Below are 19,852 nucleotides of genomic sequence, written 5' to 3' on the forward strand. Positions count from 1 at the left end.
ATTAATGGCGCTATATTTATATAAGTAAAATAAATAAATTAGCTGAGGATCTAAAATTTGAATTCCCTGCATTTCCCAAATTTTCCCCCAAAATTTGTTTTGCCTGGAATATATTTCTCTCTTCTAAATACTTGGAGAAATAGAGAGAGAAGTTTTTTTATTTGCTCTTTACAGTCTTATTTATTCAACATAGTTTGGTGCTGTTTTTAGAAGACCACCATACAACACTATGGAAGGTTTTATATAAAATTGAGTTTATTAAACACACTTTACATGCATAGATGATAATCACTAGGATACGTATATGATGACTTTGGGGTCCTTCAATATTCCTATGGAATAAAATGGAATGGTGATCCCACGCATAACTGGAGCTTTGGGATCGGTGGGGGTCGTAACAGTTGGACACCTAGTACTTATACATGATTCACTCGCTACTTTACCCAGAAAAATTGCTATAACCTCTAAAAGAGAAGGTCAACCATACTGAAATTTTGATTGTACATACTTGGGTTCATGACAAGCGAGAGTGCAATGAACCTCAGCAACAGTGATGATAAACATCCTCGTGCTGAGTGGTCTCGCTGACTTGTCACCCCACCGGTCATCTCCACTACAAGATAGACTTGCTTCACACCTTTTGCTCATCGGCAGCTTATGTGTGGTGATTACATGTCACTTCTGCTGAATTCCTTCTTCATTTGTTAACAATGTACAGATACCGTTTTGAGGAGTGTGTTTTCATTGTGAAAACTTATTGGAAAACTGAGTCCTTAAAGAGGTGCCAAAGTTAGTTTCTAAAGAAGTTTAGAGGTCGAAATCCACCTTCCAAACCGTGTATTGAAGCTTTCTTTGATGAGACAGTAATCTCCACGGGACTGTGGCCATCAAGATCACCTGATTTATCACTGCCATATTTTTTCCTTTGGGGCTATTTGAAGAGTTGGGTGTACAGTGACAAGCCACGAACATTGCGGGCACTCTGAGAGAACACACATTCAGGCTATGAACCCAGACGTCCTGTGGAATACATTCAACAATATGGAACAGCGCGTGCAGGTGTGCTTGGATGCGAACAGTGGACATTTTCAACACCTGCTTTAAAGCATCAGTTTCTCATGAACCAAGGTATGTAGAGTCCAAATTTCAGTACCATAGATCATCTATTTTAGAAAATATAGCAATTTTTCTGGATAAAGTAGTGCATGAATCACCCTGTACAATTGCCACATATCCTGTAGAGCCCAAATAAGTTATAACCTATGCAAAGGATAGATAACTTCTGGATTGATGTGGGTCCAACTGCTGGGACCCTCACCAATGGCTATAACTGGGCACTTTTATACACATTAGAATGGAGTGACTGACTCTTCATTCATTACCTGCTGGACAAAGTCAAGTATATCACTCCGCCTGTAGTCTCATACAAAATGATTGGAGCGGCAGTCACTATAGTGCCCCATTATGGCGTTTAGTGGATGTCAGACCCCATCGATCTAGAAGTAATCACCTATCCTTTTGACAAGTGATCATTTATCCTACCAGACTATCCCTTTAAAATGTATTTAGTGGAAAAATTCCTTTAGCAAAAAAGCTTGACAATTATCTTCTGTGTTCAGGGAGTTAGAGGATAATATACGTGGAAATTGATTTGCCAAATTTTTAATGATAAAATGACTTCACAAATTTATTTTTTGACACAATGGTCTGTATGTGTCACTAAACCCTCAAACACAAGTGCAAAGTCACAAACATATAGGACAATGGTATCTATAGGATGGAGAATTTCCATGGACAGTGTTATGGTATTACAGGCGTTCCTTGGCAGTGCTTGGTCATTGACTAAGGTTTTTCGAGGTAAGGACAGGTTACAACAGTCTCACTTTTGAGTAACAGGTATACAATAAAAGATGTTTAAAAGGCAAATCCACCAAAATCAAAACCATTGAAATCCTGGTCTATGCCTTCAAAATCTACATCATACTGGCAGCCCTCTACATCTGTCGATGGGTGGTAGCCCAGCTCTCGGAAATCTGGTGGAGCAGTGTCAATAGAACGAGCACCATGACTTGAGGTCACCATGTACCCCAGGGTTGGACCTGCAGCAGCTCCTCCCATTAGCACACATGCCGTCTTCACCCCCCAGTGCAGCTGGGAACCATGACGGAGACAGTGTGGAAGACACTTTTCCTTACGATGAGCTGGTCTACCTGAGAAGAATAAAAATAGAGAAACACCATTTAAAGTATTGAAAAATATTTTGCTATGACGAATGTGTAACGAAATGATGATAAAGGCTACCCATGCACAATTAATGCATTAGCCGAGGAGGAACATAGCAGGAAAGGGCAGCATAGTATTTGATAATAGAAAATGCTGGGAAAATTAAAAAGATTTAACAAGCCCAAATTTTGGATGACTCTACCATCAATTCAAACACGAGATAAGCAAGTCTTAGAAAATTTTATTCACCAGATTCGCCTAATTTTCCTGGGAAATTTGAGCAGTTATAATAAATAGTCTCTACTTGCCTGAAAATGTGTATAACATTGTTCTCTTTTCATTACACACTAATCTTCTTCACTGATGTGCTATCCTATCACACCAAATCTGTGCTGTTTCTTTAGTGTTTTATTGATTATTCTCTGTATCTCTAGACTAAGCTGTGAGCTGTGACGTCTTCTCACTATCCAGAATCACCAATAAATGGCTTCTGCTTTTATACAGCTTCTGATAGTCCCTCCTCATTGAACATACTACCGAATGCGATGTTATAGCTGCAAATGCATATTACGGAAGCCCGACCAGAGGTCTTGTGATTCTTCTCTGAATGATACTGTCTTCTGCAATTCATAAAATAGCGGCAGCCAATCACAAATTATTTTAATTCAGTGGGTCATCAAATTCCTAAAAGTTGGCATTGAATACATTTGCTCATCTCTATTCTACATCATTTTAAAAAAGGATTTGTTAGTTTTCCTGAATTTTTTTGCTTTAATAAATACTTGTATTCTTCATAAAATAACAATTCTGTGGCATCTTTTCTTATAAATTTTCATTTTTCTGTGCCTCTATTATACCTCTTCGTCATATAGGGATACATTTACAATTGGGTGTGCCTATTTTCCATGTTAAGAGGGAGTGTCCACGCATAACCCGACAGCGTCAGCATTGATTGGACGTGTCAGATTTTGCATGGACACGCCCTCAAATGGTAAAACCCAGATGTCAAATTATTTGGAAATATTTAGGAGGAATAACAGAGGAACAGCACAACATAGAATAAGAAAAGATAATTAAAAGCCGTAATTGTTATATTATGGGTAATACAGTTATTTACAGATATGTCCGGAGAGATGAAAAATCTCCTTCTGTTTTCTTCTAAAGAATGTGGCAATTGGATGTGTCATAAAACACATAACCTGTGGACAGGTATAAAGCTTGTTTGAAGATAGCGCCATGTTTTTTCCAGTCCTGGACATCACCTTTAAATATGTAATCTAGCTTTAGATGTCAGATGGTGCAAAAATTATGATTAAAGCATGAACTCCTTGTGGGTCCTAAGAGGGTTAGTTTTGAAAAAAACTAATTTACCGCTGCCTAAATGTGATCCCTCTCTTTTTGATTTCCATAAAGAGAAGAGATCTTTCCCACTGTCATTAATAGATAAAATGAACATCGCAAACCTTCTTTTCCTTGAACCTTGTCCTTGGGCTGATTGGAAACCTCGCTCCAGCAGCATCTCCGGATAGGGGACGCATTGTGAAGTCTACAATTGTTTGGGGAGAGTGGAGGCTGTGACAAACTCTAAAAGATGTGGAGAGAAATATGTGTTATATGTGGACTACTAGAGTTTTGGAAGTCAGTAAGTTTTAGAAAAACACTCCCATCAAAGATTTTATCCTCTTAATACAAAGCAATCATCATATTATACAGCACTGTGGACTTACAATTGCTCATTTTGCCTTTCTGCCCTAATTCTTCTCTTTTCCCTGCTCCATGTAGAAACAGGAAGTCTCTCTTACCTGCAAATTGCCTCTTCAGAGAAAAAGAGGACTTGAACTCTATAGCGCCACCTATTGGAAGCAAATCAGTTCTCATACTTTGCACTGACGAGGGCGAGCAGCCCGAAACACTGTGTCTGCAAATTGAGATTCTGATTTGGCTTTTATCCAAAGTCATATTGCAAGTCTCATTAAAGGGTCAATTGTGACTTGTAGGATTGCTGCTTCCAATAGGTGGCGCTATAGAGTTCAAGTCCTCTTTTTCTCTGAAGAGTCAATTTGCATATTAAATTTCCCAGAGGAGTATTGCACAGCGAATAAGCCTCCTTATCTTGACATGCCAGAGCTGGTATGTCACTCTCTGCAAGGAGAAACGTTACCCCTTAGATCTCTTCCCTGCAAAAATCATTCCCCTTTTCAACTCCTGACCCAGCTGCCCCCTCCTCCCCCTGCCAGGGACTTTGCAGTGATTAATGACTCATGCAGGGAAAAGAGACTTCATGTTTTTGTGAAGACCTTAGAAGGATTTAGCTTGTCTGTTGGAAAATAGAATTAACTGGGTAGAAGGGCAAAATGAGCAATTGCAAGTACACAGTGCCATATAATATGATGACTGCAATATATTAAGGGGATAAACATTTTGATGGATGTGCTTCTTTAAGTAAAGCGCTCAAGCCACTGAAAAAAAAATCTTAAATGTTCACGTTCTCTTAGAATTCAGATGACATCTGTGTCCCTGATAATGACTCCATCTTGGGCCTCGTCTGAAAAAACACCCCCGAGAAAGCCACTTCTTTCAGTGAGGCAAAAAGAGTCAAAAATATGAAACCTTGGACTCGATTTGACCGACCATGCTATTGTGTCAGTTTAAAGTGACAAACGCCATTGGAAAGAGGGTCAAATGGAGTCCAAAGTTTCATATTTTAGACTCTTTTTGCCTCATGGACGTCAATGGTTTTTTTGGGGGCATTTCTGAATCCCAATTTTCAGGGATTCAGAAAGAAGCCCCAAATTGAGTCATGAACGTCAAAACAGATTTGTTGTGAACCCGGCCTTAGGTTGTAATCATATCAGCATTTTACTTCTGTTTGTAACAGAAGCCAAAAAGTAATTTCAGATTCTTTACACAAGTGAGATGTCTTTAATTTTGCTGGGAAAATAAATGGCACCTCTGGCCTCGTGTGAGCAGAGTCCAATTTGGAACTTATTCTCAGATTTTAAAAATGAAAATACAGTAGATAGAAAAATATTAAAATTTGAAAGTTCTCAGTGGTTGATCTCTTTTAATGGCTAACTGAAAAGATGGTAATAAATAGCAAGAGAATGACCCTAAGAATCTAGTAGATCTAGCAAACCTTGACATTGAGGCTCTGAAGAGGTTGTATTCTTATGTACAAAGAAATGGGATAATGGGAGAAGTTTTGGTTTTTTAGTCCACATGTCCTTCTGTTTGAATTTAAGAAATGTTAGTGTTATGGGATAATATTAATAGTGATCATACGTGTCACTCAGTGGAGAGCAACAAGACCAAACAGCTATCATTTGCATTCACATTCAGAGATGAGCAAACCCAAACTTAAAAGTTTGGGGTTCGTATCAGACAGTTAGTGTCCGGTGGTAAACGCCAAACATGGACTTCTCCCGGAAGTCCGTTGTAATGTTCGGAGTTCCGGGGAAGTCTGGGAGGAGAAAGCGAGAGAGAGAGAATTTTCCAGCTCAAAAGTTTGGGTCCCCATTGTTTTCAATGGGGTTCGAGTTTTGGTTCAAGTTCGGGTACAGTTCTGGTACCCAAACTGAATTTTGGAATAAAGTTTGAGTTGGGTATCAGAACCCAAACTTCCACAGGTCCGCTCATTCCTATTCATAATGCCTTTCCTGAGTTTTACTCACCTCTTTCACTTTTCGTAGAATATTTATCCATTTGCTACAAAAAAAAGATCATGAAAGAAGGAAAAGTTACTCATAATCACATACTAAAAAAAAAAATCACAAAAATGCATAAATGATGGAGGGGACGATACAGGAATTATTAAGACCCCACAGTAGTCAAGGATGTTCCACCTCTATTTTTATATTTCATTTGGGCAGCAATGATTTGTATAATAGATATTCTACCCAAAGGAGACCCCATATAGACATATCAGAATGTAGAAAGACACTATTTGGCTTAACTACAAAAAACCTGAGTGTTTTTTTAGTATCTAGGCCCTATAGCCTCTGTAGTTATGGTACATGCATGGACTCAAGGAGCGGACCCTTCTCGAATGATGATGTCCATAATCTTGTTGGATTTTCAGATTCAATACATTATCACATTCTGCTCTAGGCGTGTACAAAAAGTAAATAGATCACAGATGGTTACAAGCCAAATAAAATATATTCAGTAGCTAGAATATCATTTATAATCAAACTTGAGTCATAGTTGCCAACTCTTCTAGAAAAAAGTCCAGGAGGCTCGCGAGAAACAAGAGTTGGAAAATCTCCTGGACAAGGTGGAGGTATGGAAGAGATGTGGAGGGGGTATGCCGGGGAAAAAAACAGTGTAGCTACTGTGAAAACAAATTTTGCAGTCACTGCCCGACCAGTGTTACCTTAAAAGTTGGCAATTGTGATCAAACTGAAACCTTTCTAGTCTAAATCAAAGATGTTTAACTGGGCATCATTTCAAAATTTTGTAAGAGGAGCCCCCGAACTTAACATGTGCCATTTGTAATACTATGTTCCCCTTTAGCAGCAAGGCCTGGGTGCTACCTTTGCACCCCTTTAGATAATCCTGTATTAAAGGGTTGATCACTTTGAGGACAGAGGCTTTTTAAATTTATTTCTATGCATGTATTTGGAGCAAAAAATGATTTTGACAATTTCATTAAAAAAAATTGCACAGTTCGGCTTTTACAGACTCTTTGTTTCACTGCACATATAACTTTGATGTGATCTATGGCCATAAATAAGCTGAGAGGTGCTCAGAAAAAAGACAGATAAAAGAGTTACAAACTTTCCAATATGAATGAGCTCACTGACACTTTCTAAGTTCACTTATTCTGCAGGTAGAAATAGACAATGTAAAGACGCAATCAGACGGCGGTATAAATCGGACCTATATCAGAACACAGTGCATGGACTAGCCGGCGGCACCCCCAACCCAAGCATAGCAGCTGCATAGAAATACATGAAGCTGTCACGCTCAGGTGGGGAGAGCCGCTGTCCAGTCTGTGCACTGCTTTCCAGTCTCGGTCTGGTTGATACAGTCGTCTGACGGAGCCCTAATGCAGAGGCTAGAGAAAGGGAATGGTGCAAACTTTTAATGAAAACCAATTGCAAAAATTATTTTTTGCCCTAAATTATTTAGGTAACAATTTTTTTTCCCTATATGTTGACAACCCCTTTAAAGAGGCTGTCCTGCCTTAAATTACAAGTCTGCAATCATTCGATGTGGCTACAGACTTGTGAATCCTCACATTATGTGCACTGCATGCTGTGAGGGTTCTCCGATGCCGGCGCTAGGAGCGGTGGTCATGTAAACGACAGTATGTGATTTGCATACATATGGTCACATGCTGACTAGACGTGCATGGCCTTGCTCAATGTAACTGCATTGAGGAAGCCCAGACACGGCTAGTTGGAATGTGGCCAGAAGAACTCAAATCGCATACTTGTGGTCATGCACCCACCCAATCCAACACCAGAGAATCCTAACAGTGCGCAGTGCGCTTAGAGTGACTGCAGACTAGTAGCCTAAGGCTAGACAACTCCTTTAAGTGCACATGTTCTTTAAATCCAAGATAAATACAAGATGAATAGAGTAAACTGCTACTAGGCAGGACATTCAGGTCTGGCATCAGGTGTGAGAAAGCCACGGGGGAGTCAATTGTTCACCCCATCCTCAGATCAATAAAGCATATTTAACCAAATTTCCAAGCCCAGTGGTCCTTGGCAAATAGTTTACCTGGTTCTTATGCCTATTCAGTTTGTAAATGTCCGATGATTGAAGAACTATGAGATGGTGGGATGAGCACATGTAGATACCTGCACTCCTGGGAATCTGGGGCCAGAAGCAGAAGTGTTCTCCCGTCAATCAAGGAGAGACCTAGACAGTTGTTTCTCTGTATGCCAATGGGCAGTTTGGGTAGGTCTCCAATCTCAGTACCGTCCAGTATTGCTTGACAACGAGTAAGAAGTGGAATTTCTAGATCTGCTGAAGAGTCTGTATCTTTAGATAGAAGAAGGCTACCTTCCTGGGTGAGCTGCAAGTATCGTTCCTTCCACTGCTTGAAAAGAAACCCACCTAAAAATGAGAAGACACTAAATATTTTGTGAAAAAGTCTTACATAGAATTATTCAGTAAAATGCCAAATGATGTAACCGAGCCCAGTTTGGAGAAAATAGATTCTGGATAAAAGTTTTTTGGAGTTTTTTTTTATAATTGAATTGTTTTATGTGGTATTTGGAGCAAACTTTGCACAAAATCCAAATGAAAAAAACGCTTTAAATACTTTTTTGAAAAATTTTCTTAACAATTTCAATGGAGGAAACTCTGTAAATAAAGTACATGGTGTTCTTTTTAGGGTCTTTTTATATTACTTGAAAATTAGCAACATGTCAGTTCTTGAGGCATTTTTGCTTGAAAAAAATGCTCAGAGTTTGACTGCTGAATCAATTTTTTATTAAAGTGTTTTTTAGAGTTGATGTTTCAGTCTGAAAAATCTAAGTAAGGAAAAGCTAGCATGAACATGCCCTAATGACTCAGTCATACATCAGCTTTTTTGTCTCATTTGCTATATTTTATTTTTTTTAACACAGTCCAATCACATGATGATTGCCGAACCAAGTTTTGGCTTAAAAAAAAAAGGAGTCATGTCCTACTTTTATACATGCTGCATATCAAACTTGTGAATGCAAGAAAATGGCTTGTGAAAAAAACTGATATCACATGCATGTCATCTGTGTGCCGTACTTATATTAATGTTTAATGGGTAGGAGAAGTCAAAGGGAACCTGTAAGCTGGTTTTTGCTATGTAATCTGAGGGCAGCATGAAGAAAGGGCTGAGGCACTGATTTTAGGGATGTGTCACTTATTAGCCTTTGTGTTGTTGTTTCAATACAATGAGTGTTTTATCAACAGGAGATTATGACATATGCACCCTAGTCCCACCAAGCACTGATTAGCAGCTTCTGTCGATAGACAAAGTACGCAGGCAGCTTTGATGTGTGCGGGGGAAGCTATCTGAGCTCCAATACATGCTTCATCCAAAAACCCTGATTGTATCACAACTGCTGCACCCAATAAACTAAGTGACACATCGCTGGAACCAGGGTCTCTTTCTCTACGTTAAGTGGTTCTCAGGTGAGGTAGCAAAAACCTGTTGACAGATTCCCTTTAAGTAATTTTTTCCTTCATGCAAGAAAAACAGATGCAGCAACGATTACAAAAACGGACACATGGACCAAAAATGGATCCAGCACGTTGAAAGAAACATGGACCATTTTTTCATGTATGAAACAGAAAAACTAATGTGTGAAATCAGCCTTAAAGTTTCCATTTAATGTGTAATCCTATTGTAAATAGTAATATTGAATCAGGGCTGTAAAGGTGGTACTGCAGCCGGGGACCTGGGCCAATGGATCCAAAAAGGACCCAATATATGTCTAAAAGGCAATCATCAACTGTGGTCATTGAATGGGGTCTACACGGCTACACTTGAATGATTGCCTTAGCCGCTCTCCTAAGTTACTCACTAAATCTAAAGTCAATTGGCCACTATACTTTTCAAATGGTTTAAGCACTATGACTTGTTCCTACACCTCCGATGCATGAGTATTAGTGTTGAGCGAACATGCTCGACACTGCTCGGTACTCGTCCGAGCATCACGCTACTCGGGATGTTCGGCGAGCACCGAGCATTTCCGGGTTACTCGGGCGGGAGCTCGGGTCTCCGCCCTGCATGTTTGGCGCTCTTTACAGAGCCAATGAACATGCAGGGATTGCCAGCCAGTCACTGTAATGCCGCAGCCATGTTGGTTGTGGGCATTACATTGATTGGCTGGCCGCACAGCGTCACCTCGAGTATTTAAAACCGGGCGCCGCCATCTTGGACACAGACGGCTGGGATCTGACAGTGTAGGGACAGCGCTGCAGATTTAGGGGGAGATATATACTGCGAAATAGTTAGTGTAGGGTCTGTAAAGGCTGCCAGATCAAACAAACAGCCCTTCTCAGGACTAATATCCATCCCAGATATCAGGCAGGCAGGCTGTATAGGAGATGCAGTGGTTATACCAGCAAACGCTGCATTACAGTCCTGTGTGCTCCTGTTGCTGAAATTGCTGGACTTAGCTCCAGGTCTCGAGGGCCAGGAAATATCCTTTTTTTTTCATCTAAATCCTATTTTTTTTATTCCTCCTTCACACTGTACAAATACCCATCTTATTAACCTTTTAGTGTCCCTCCCCCCCCCCCAAAAAAAAAAAAAAAACTCAGACTTCTGTATTATCCTGCTTTTGGGCCATTTGTATCTAAAAAAAAAAACAGTTTGAGTGTGTCGCTCACTGTTCAGCTGCAAATATATATATTTAAAAAAGTCTGGTATACATCAGTAAATTATAACTGTGGTTTTGCTGTTCCACAGTAAAAAATCTCTATTATCCTGCTTTTGCCATTTTTTACCGTAAAAAATAAACTAATAGTGTCTCCCTGATTTTTCAGACACAAATATATCTGTTGAAAATAGTCTGGTGTAGGCCAGAGAGACAGACGTGTGGTTTTGCAGTTCCACGGTTCAAACCTCTGTATTATCCACTTTTGGGCCATTTGTATCTAAAAAAAACAGTTTGAGTGTGTCGCTCACTGTTCAGCCGCAAATATATATATTTAAAAAAAGTATGGTATACACCAGTAAATTATAGCTGTGGTTTTGCTGTTCCACGGTAAAAAATCTCTATTATCCTGCTTTTGCCATTTTTTGCCGTAAAAAAAAAACTAATAGAGTCTCCTTGATTTTTCAGACACAAATATATCTGTTGAAAATAGTCTGGTGTAGGCCAGAGAGACAGAAGTGTGGTTTTGCAGTTCCACGGTTCAAACCTCTGTATTATCCACTTTTGGGCCATTTGTATCTAAAAAAAAACAGTTTGAGTGTGTCGCTTACTTTTCAGCCGCTAATATATATATTTTAAAAAGTCTGGCATACACCAGTAAATTATAACTGTGGTTTTGCTGTTCCACGGTAAAAAATCTCTATTATCCTGCTTTTGTCATTTTTTGCCGTAAAAAAAAAAACTAAGTGTCTACCTGATTTTTTCAGACACAAATATATCTGTTGAAAATAGTCTGGTGTAGGCTAGAGAAAAAGAAGTGTGGTTTTGCAGTTCCACGGTTCAAACCTCTGTATTATCCACTTTTGGGCCATTTGTATCTAAAAAAAAATAGTTTGAGTTTTTCACTCACTGTTCAGCAGCAAATGTATATATTTAAAAAAGTCTGGTATACACCAGTAAATTATAACTGTGGTTTTGCTGTTCCACGGTAAAAAATCTCTATTATCCAGCTTTTGATATTTTTTCCATAAAGAAAAACAGTAATAGTTTCTCCCTGATTGTTCAGATTGTTTAAAAGAGTCGGGTGTAGGCCAGAGAAATAGAACTGTGGTTTTCCTCTTCCACGTTCTAATCTACTTTTTATTACCCATTTTCCATTGATAGTGCGAGTGTAAGCTATTTTACTTCCTTTACAATGGGCGCGTGGCAAGGGTCGTGGAACTGTACGTTCTGGTGATGGTGCGTGCAGAGGAGGGGGCCGTGGCCAAGGTGAAAATGTGCCACAACCAACAGCCACATCTTCTCGCTCCCACTTCTTGACCGAATTACTAGGGAAGCACAGAACAACACCAGTATTGCGAACTGATCAATGTGAACAGGTTATTAATTGGATAGCTGATAATACTTCCAGTTACCTGGGCACCACCACCTCCGGTCTGTCTTCCACACGGTCAAATCTTAGTAGCCGTGAGTATCGACCGCATACTCCTTCTCACACTGATGCTCCTTCCTCCCACCATGCCGAGTGTCGTCAGACAGCAACTGATCCCACACTTGGACACTCTGAAGAGCTGTTCACTGGTCCATTTCCAGATTTGTGCCCCTCGCCTGATACGCTTGAAGTGGTGGAAGAGGAGATCCCATGTAGCGATGCCCAAATATTTAAACAGCCACGGCCACAGGAAGTCGACGCTGGCAATTTGTCACAAGAGGTGGACGAACGATACACAATTGCCAGGAAGTGAGGAGGAGGATCGTGGTGCGCAAGTGGAAGAGGAGGAGGTGGTTGATGATCTAGTAACTGACCCAACGTGGCAGGAGGACATGCAGAGGGAGGCCAGCAGCACACAGGGTGAGGGAGGCAGAGTACCCCAACAGGCAGGAAGAAGCAGTGTGGTGGCCGCACACACAAGGCAGGCAACAGTTCCCCGTAACACCAACATGAGGGACGTTGCCAGTACAACCTGTAGGTCTTCCAGAGTCTGGAATTTTTTTAAAGACTCTGCTGATAACCCCAAAAAGGCCATTTGTACCACTTGCCATGCCAGCATCAGCAGGGGTGACAAAACTACCAGCCTGACCACCACCAGCATGATCAGGCACATTTCTGGGGCCCCCCCCGCTGCAAATTGCAGTCCGCAGCCACCCCGGAAAATGGCGCGTTCATAGAAGCTGGATGCTGTACCTGGCTGGCATGCAAAAATATGGCAAAGCCCACGTCAAAATTTTTGGGAAAAATTAATTAAAAAATAAATAATAATTTAGGGACTGCATCTTTATTAACTTCTCAAATGTCATTTAGTGTTAAAATAAAGAATTTATTTTAAAAAAAAATTGGCGTGGGATGCCCCATAATTTTAGTCTCTAGCGGAGGTTAAGCCGACGGCTGGGGTAGATGTTTGAAGCCTGGGAAGGGGGTAATACCCACGGAGCTTCCCAGACTACTAATATCAGCCCCCAGCTGAATACCTAGCCTTTACTAGCTATTAAAATGGGGGACCCCCCCAAAAAAATGATGTGGGGTCCCCCCTATTTTAATAGCTAGCAAAGGCTAGGCAGACAGCTGGGGGCTGATATTAATAGCCCAGGAAGGGTGCCATGAATATTGGCCCCCTCCCAGGCTAGAAACACCAGCCGTCAGCCGCCCCAGAAATGGCGCATCCATAGGATGCGCCAATTCTGGCACTTAGCCTCGCTCTTCCACGCTGCCCTGGTGCGGTGGCAGGGGGTAATGGGGCTGGGGTTCATGTCAGCGCCAGCTGCCATGAAGCCCAGGTTAGTAATGATGGGCGTCTATAAGACACCCCCATTGCTAACCTACAAAGTGTTAAAAAGAAAACACACACTACACCCAGAAAAAAATAATTTATTTGAAATAAAACACACCATTTTATTTAATTCTTAGTTTACTAAAAAAAAATAGTTACCTGTCCACGTTCCTGCGCTAATCTCCCATGCACAGCTGTCACATCTGGAGATGGTGACAGCTGTGCATGGCTGCTGTAAGCTCACACTGCCGGGAACACGTCCGCTCCCGGCAGCATGAGCCACTGACTGAGGTCACCGGAGTGCATTCAGGCAGCGCAGCTCCGGAGACCTCCTTTACGGCACTGCTGTACCGTGGGAATTTCTCACGATACAGCAGGGCCGTAAAGGAGCTGACCGGAGCAGCGCTGCCTGAACTCCGGCGAACACGCTTATGCAATGACGGGGCTGCTTTACGGCCCCGTCATTCTAGCGGCGGCAGCGGTTCAGAGCGGTCACATTCTATGTTTCTGCTCTAAACTGGAGATCATCGTGGGACACTCGTGGACTACTACGGAGGGGTAAGGATAAGGTTGTGGTTTATTATTTTATATTTTATTACAGGAGATCGATGGCTTCGGGGAATTAGGTGTCTAGGTGAGTATAGGTGTAGTTTTTTATTTTTTACTTTATTTTAGGTGGCGATCGGCGGGGACAGGTAATGTATAAACTAATTTATTGTAGGTAACCACTGGCCACCAATGACATGTATTTAAAATTTATTGGGGACACAGTAGGGCAATTTAAATAGCAGGATCAGGCTGATGGGAACTACTGCTCCCATCGAGCTGATCCTGCTGGCATGAGTGGACGGGGGACAGACATAGGCCGATGGGAGTAGTAGTGTCACATCGGCCTATGTCTGCCTGCACGCACACACCCCCAGACATCGCACAGACACCGCACACACCCGCAGACACCGCACACACCCGCAGACATCGCACAGACACCGCACACACCCGCAGACACCGCACAGACACCGCACACACACCCACACACACCAATCATGACCGGTCTGGGAGGTGAGGCTGACCTGTGCGGCCGTGGGAAAGTTCATGAGAGTTCATGCAATGCAGTCAAGCATGAACTCACATGAACCCTCTGAGGGCACCGCGGCGACTTCAAATGAACAGCTGATCAGCATCACCTGATACCTCAGCTGTTCATTTGAAATAACCGGCGGGAAAGCGCAGCACAGAACGGGAAAGCCGGCGGTGAAGTCTTTTCACTGCCGGCTTCCCCGCCCGGGTTCTTCGCTCCCCGCTCCTTGGTGCTGCGCTCCCCGCCCGGTCCTAACTTACAATCGGGATGGGAGGTGGCGAGGGGAGCGGAGGATCGGGGTGGGAGGCTGCGGGGAAGCAGTATGGGGCTGTGTGATTGTTTAAAAGCCGGCGGCTTTTTACCGCGCGCCGGCTTTTAAACAATCAGGAGAATTCTCCCACGCTGGGATGGCATTCTGATGACAGGCTGGATCTCAGCTGAGCGCTGCCATCCAGCTTGTCATCCTTCAGAGACACTGCAGAGCGCAGGCATTATGGGAACTTCCGATTCCGGTATTCGATATTGTAAAAGTATCAGAATTAAGTATCGGGATTCCGATACCGCGAATATCGGCCGATACCCAATATTTCAGTATCGGAATGCTCAACACTAGTTGGAACTCTACCCTCCACATGTTAAAAAGAATTTGTGAGCAGAAGAGAGCAGTTGTGGAGTACCAGCTGCAACAAGGCCGTCGATATTCAGGTCAGACTCCACACATAAGACCTCAGGAGTGGACCTGGATGTCTGACATATGTACCAACTTGACAAACTTTGAGGAGTCCACCAAGATGGTGAGTGGCGATGACGCCATCATTAGCGTCAGCATTCCACTTGTCTGTCTTTTGCAACGCTCTCTGCAGAGAATTAAAGAGGAGGCATTGCAGCCAGAATATGATGAGATGGATCAAGAAGCTGTAGAGGTCGATTACACACAGCCCAGCCTCATCTCATCCCAACGTGCATTGGGGGACAATGAGGGAGAGGAGGAGGAGGAGGAGGAGGAGGAGGAAGAACAGGAGCTTGTATCATGCGCTGTAGACGGTAGTACCTGTACAACTGTCATACCGTCGGTTCAGCGTGGGTGGCCTGAGGACAGGGGGGAGGAGGAGGAGGAGGAGAGCATAGTCAGTCGTCATCTTGGTGTGGACACGGAAGTCTTGCCCGTTACCAGTCTGGCACGCATGGCTGACTTTATGTTACGCTGCCTTAACTGTGACCCTCGCATTGTCAAAATGTTGGGTGACAGTCATTACTGGTTGGTGACACTTTTAGACCCCCGCTACAAGGAGAACTTTCACTCTCTTATTCCTGAGGTGGAGAGGTCTACAAAAATGGGGCAGTACAAGAAGGCCCTTGCTGCAGAACTGATAAAAAAAGTTCCCATCTGAACACCCTACCGGCAGAGGTCACAGTTTGTTGCCCAACCAAGGCGTACATGCGAGAGAGATGCAACTCCAATCCAGCAGAGGCAGGTGAACACTATCAACGTTCTGGGACAGTTTTCTCAGACCCTCCCTTCGGACAGACCCTGAGGCGCGGGGTACTCTCACAAGGAGTGAAAAGTTTCAAAATATGGTGAGAGAGTACCTTGCCGACCGTACCAGCGTCCTCTGTGATTCCTCTGTGCCTTTTAATTATTGGGTATCCAAGCTGGACACTTGGAATGAACTCGCTCTGTACGCCTTGGAGGTCCTGGCCTGCCCTGCCGCTAGCGTGTTATCGGAGCGTGTTTTTAGTGCCGCTGGGGGAATTATAACTGATAAGCGCACTCGCCTGTCAACTGACAATGCTGACAAGCTGACCCTTATCAAAATGAACAAGGGCTGGATTGGGCCAGACTTCTCATCACCACCAAATGACAGCAGAGTAACATAAAGTCAAATCCACTCTGTTATTTCAGGAGGTGTATTCACATGCACCGCTTCACACCCACACATGGGTATACGCTTCCTCATTTCGTCTGTTTTATGTTCTTCTCCTTATCCTCAGCCTCCACCACCACTATACCATTAGGGTGACCGTGGTCCATTTTGTCATTATTGAAAGTTCCTCCGTCCTTATTTTTGTCACCTTTTGCTTGGAGGGCATAAGCAAAGACTGTGGGAGACCCCCCCCAAAAAATGGGAATAATATTTTTATGATGCTGTACTGTATGGCTCTTGTAAGGGGCATTAAAACCATCTTGTTAAGCTACTGCGACCTCCACCACTTTCCCAAGGGGCAATCAAACCGTCTTGTTAAGCTACTGCGACCTCCACCACTTTTCCGAGGGGCATTAAAACCGTCTTGTTAAGCTACTGCGACCTCCACCACTTTTCCGAGGTGCATTAAAACCATCTTGTTAAGCTACTGCGAGCTCCACCACTTTTCCAAGGAGCATTCAAATCGTCTTGTTAAGCTACTGCGACCTCCACCACTTTTCTGGGACCTCCATGTCTTTTCTGAGGGGCATTAAAAGCGTATTGTTAAACCACTCTAAACTTCACAGCTCTTCCAAGGGGCATTGAACTGTTGTTTTTAATTAACTCTAACCTCCACGACTCTTTGAACGGGCCTTGCATTTCCTCCTAATTTTTGGCAGCTTTTGCTTGGAAGGCATAAGCAAAGACTATGGGAGACCCACTCCCCAATAATGGGAATAATGTTTGTAATATGCTGTACTGCATGGCTCTTGTAAGGGGCATTGCAAGTTCCTCCGTCCTAATTTTTGGCAGCTTTTGCTTGGAAGGCATAAGCAAAGGCTATGGGAGACCCACTTCCCAATAATGGGAATAATGTTTGTAATATGCTGTTCTGCATGGCTCTTGTAAGGGGCATTGCAAGTTCCTCCGTCCTAATTTTTGGCAGCTTTTGCTTGGAAGGCATAAGCAAAGACTATGGGAGACCCACTCCCCAAGAATGGGAATAATGTTTGTAACATGCTGTACTGTATGGCTCTTGTAAGGGGCATTAAAACCATCTTGTTAAGCTACTGTGACCTCCACATCTCTTTCGAGGGGCATTAAAACCGTCTTGTTAAGCTACTGGGACCTCCACGTCTCTTCCGAGGGGCATTCAAACCGTCTTGTTAAGCTACTGCAACCTCCACCACTTTTCCAAGGGCATTAAAACCATCTTGTTAAGCTACTGCGACCTCCACGTCTCTTCCAAGGGGCATTCAAACCATCTTGTTAAGCTACTGGGACCTCCACGTCTCTTCCAAGGGGCATTCAAACCGTCTTGTTAAGCTACTGCAACCTCCACCACTTTTCCAAGGGGCATTCAAACCATCTTGTTAAGCTACTGCGACCTCCACCACTTTTCCAAGGGGCATTCAAACCATCTTGTTAAGCTACTGCGACCTCCACCACTTTTCCGAGGGGCATTAAAACCGTATTGTTAAGCTACTGCGACCTCCACCACTTTTCCGAGGGGCATTAAAACCATCTTGTTATGCTACTGGGACCTCCACGTCTCTTCCGAGGGGCATTAAAACCGTCTTGTTAAGCTACTGTGACCTCCACGTCTCTTCAAAGGGGCATTAAAAGCGTCTTCTTAAGCCACTCTGAACTCCACAACTCTTCCAAGGGGCATTGAAATGTTGTTTTTAATTACCTCTAACCTCCACGACTCTTCCAACAGGCATTGCATTTCCTCCTAATTTTAGTCAGCTTTTGCTTTTCAATGCAAAGGCGAAAACTAAGGGAGACCCACTCCCCAATAATGGGTAGAAGGTCTTTAGTATGCTGTAATCCACGTCTTTTTCAAAGGGCAGTGCAGTTCCTTATAATTTTTGGAAAGCCTTCCATTCACTGCTTAGGCCAACAGTTTACAGGAGACCCAGTTGCTATAAATGGAAAAAACGGTTTAGTTAATGCCCTCTGACCTCCATGTCATTTCCAAGGGGCATTGGAGTGCCTCGAAATTTTTGGTAGGCATTGCACTCACTGTTTGCCCTATAACTTGTAGCATCGGCGTCTCTGCCCCCTGCCAGGCAGAGACGCCGTCCCACTCACCTCCTCGCTCCCCGCGCTCCCCGCTCTGCGTTCACCAGCGCTCCTTTTCCTGCTGCCGGTGCGCGCAGCTACCCGGGCACCATGCTTAGGGCCCGCGCGCTCCCTCCCTCTTAAAGGGGCCGCGCGCGCCGTCCTATGGAGTCCCCGGCCAATAGCCGAGGGTCCTCCCATATATAAGGCACCTCCTCCAAAATAGAGGTACCCGAGCAAATGTTGTTGCACAGTGTTTCTGACCTCTGCTTCAGCCCTCAGGTCCCGCTGCTAGCCTGACTTCCAGTCTTGCCCGCCAGTCTGTTACCTACCTCATACCTGCCTGTTACCTGCTGTTACCTGCGGTGCCTGCCAGTCCGCTCACCTGGGAGCACTTGCCTGTTGCCAACCTGTTACCTACCGTGCCTGCCAGCCCGCTCACCTGGGAGCACTTGACTGTTGCCTGCCTGTTACCTGCCGTGCCTGCCAGCCCGTTCACCTGGGAGCACTTGCCTGTGACCTGCCTGTTACCTGCCGTCACTTGCCGTGACCACCTAGAGACTCCTGCCGTCACTTGCCGTGACCACCTGCAGCCCACCTAGAGACTCCTGCCGTCACTTGCCGTGACCACCTAGAGACTACTGCCATCATTTGCCGTGTCGACCTGATAGCCTACCTGGAGGCTAACGCTCGTCAGCCTGCCTGCTGTGCCTACCTGCTATACCGGTCAGTCCCTGCCATCTGTACCATGGGAGTCACCTGCTCCCTTACAAGGTCGTCCCCAGAGTAGCACCTGGTCCCTCGGCTCGGTCCCTCCCTGGTCACGGAGTCATTAGCCGCCGTACGACCAGGGTCGGTCCGGGTTGATACTTAGTTACGCCCCTCTGGGTCCATCCTTGCACCGTAGCACAGAGGTTCCACCCCCTGGACCCGTAACATAACTGTGTAGCCGAACCGCTCCTTTTGTTACAGAAACATATCCTACAAGACATATGTGGTTGACTGGCCTGATATTGATGTGAATGGTCCTTGTTCCTCCTGCTCTTTCTCCTTTGCCACCACCTCATCCATCATTTATCACCTGAAGCTTTGTTTTAACGGGAGTCATAGAACTGGGATAGCAGCAGGAAAACATCCAGCAATCCTCGGAGGAGGTAGGATATGCGCCAAAACGCTGACCACCTCAGGCCTAGCCGATACTACATACATGCGCTTGCATTCCAAGAAAACAAAGCAGATGCTAACTTCTATTATCATCATCATGCTCCTCAACTTGGCACTCTCAACTCCCCTGATGGAGAAGCCAGGGCCCACCGGAGGAGTCTGGTTCTTTGATGGGCTCATCCAATGCTGCCCTAAAGCAGGCCGGCCTAAGAAAAATGTGTGCGGAAGTTGACAGGAGAAATAGGGGCGGCTGGGGATCATTTATGGACACCTGGCTGCCCCCAGGCGACTGGGGATCGTGTGTGGACACCTGGCCACCGGGCAGCTGGGGACTGA

At 44.0% G+C, this 19,852-nt stretch overlaps 1 protein-coding gene across 1 annotated transcript in view; it reads right to left on the reverse strand.

Annotated features, from left to right (window-relative positions):
- Positions 1–237: 237 nt before the first annotated feature.
- LOC141153264 (uncharacterized) overlaps positions 238–19,852 on the reverse strand; it is a 69,392-nt gene continuing 49,777 nt past the window's right edge. Inside the window, exons 2-5 of the mRNA XM_073637969.1 lie at positions 8,031–8,289; positions 5,895–5,928; positions 3,687–3,807; positions 238–2,210 (exon numbers count right to left, since the gene is read on the reverse strand). Coding sequence (XP_073494070.1) covers positions 1,915–2,210; positions 3,687–3,807; positions 5,895–5,928; positions 8,031–8,289 — 710 coding nt within the window. The 3' untranslated portion in view covers positions 238–1,914. The remainder of the gene's footprint in view (positions 2,211–3,686; positions 3,808–5,894; positions 5,929–8,030; positions 8,290–19,852) is intronic.

The sequence above is a fragment of the Phyllobates terribilis genome, unplaced genomic scaffold (genome assembly GCF_046119375.1).
Source record: "Phyllobates terribilis strain yellow unplaced genomic scaffold, ASM4611937v1 Scaffold_7__3_contigs__length_470593459, whole genome shotgun sequence".
Taxonomy (NCBI): domain Eukaryota; kingdom Metazoa; phylum Chordata; class Amphibia; order Anura; family Dendrobatidae; genus Phyllobates; species Phyllobates terribilis.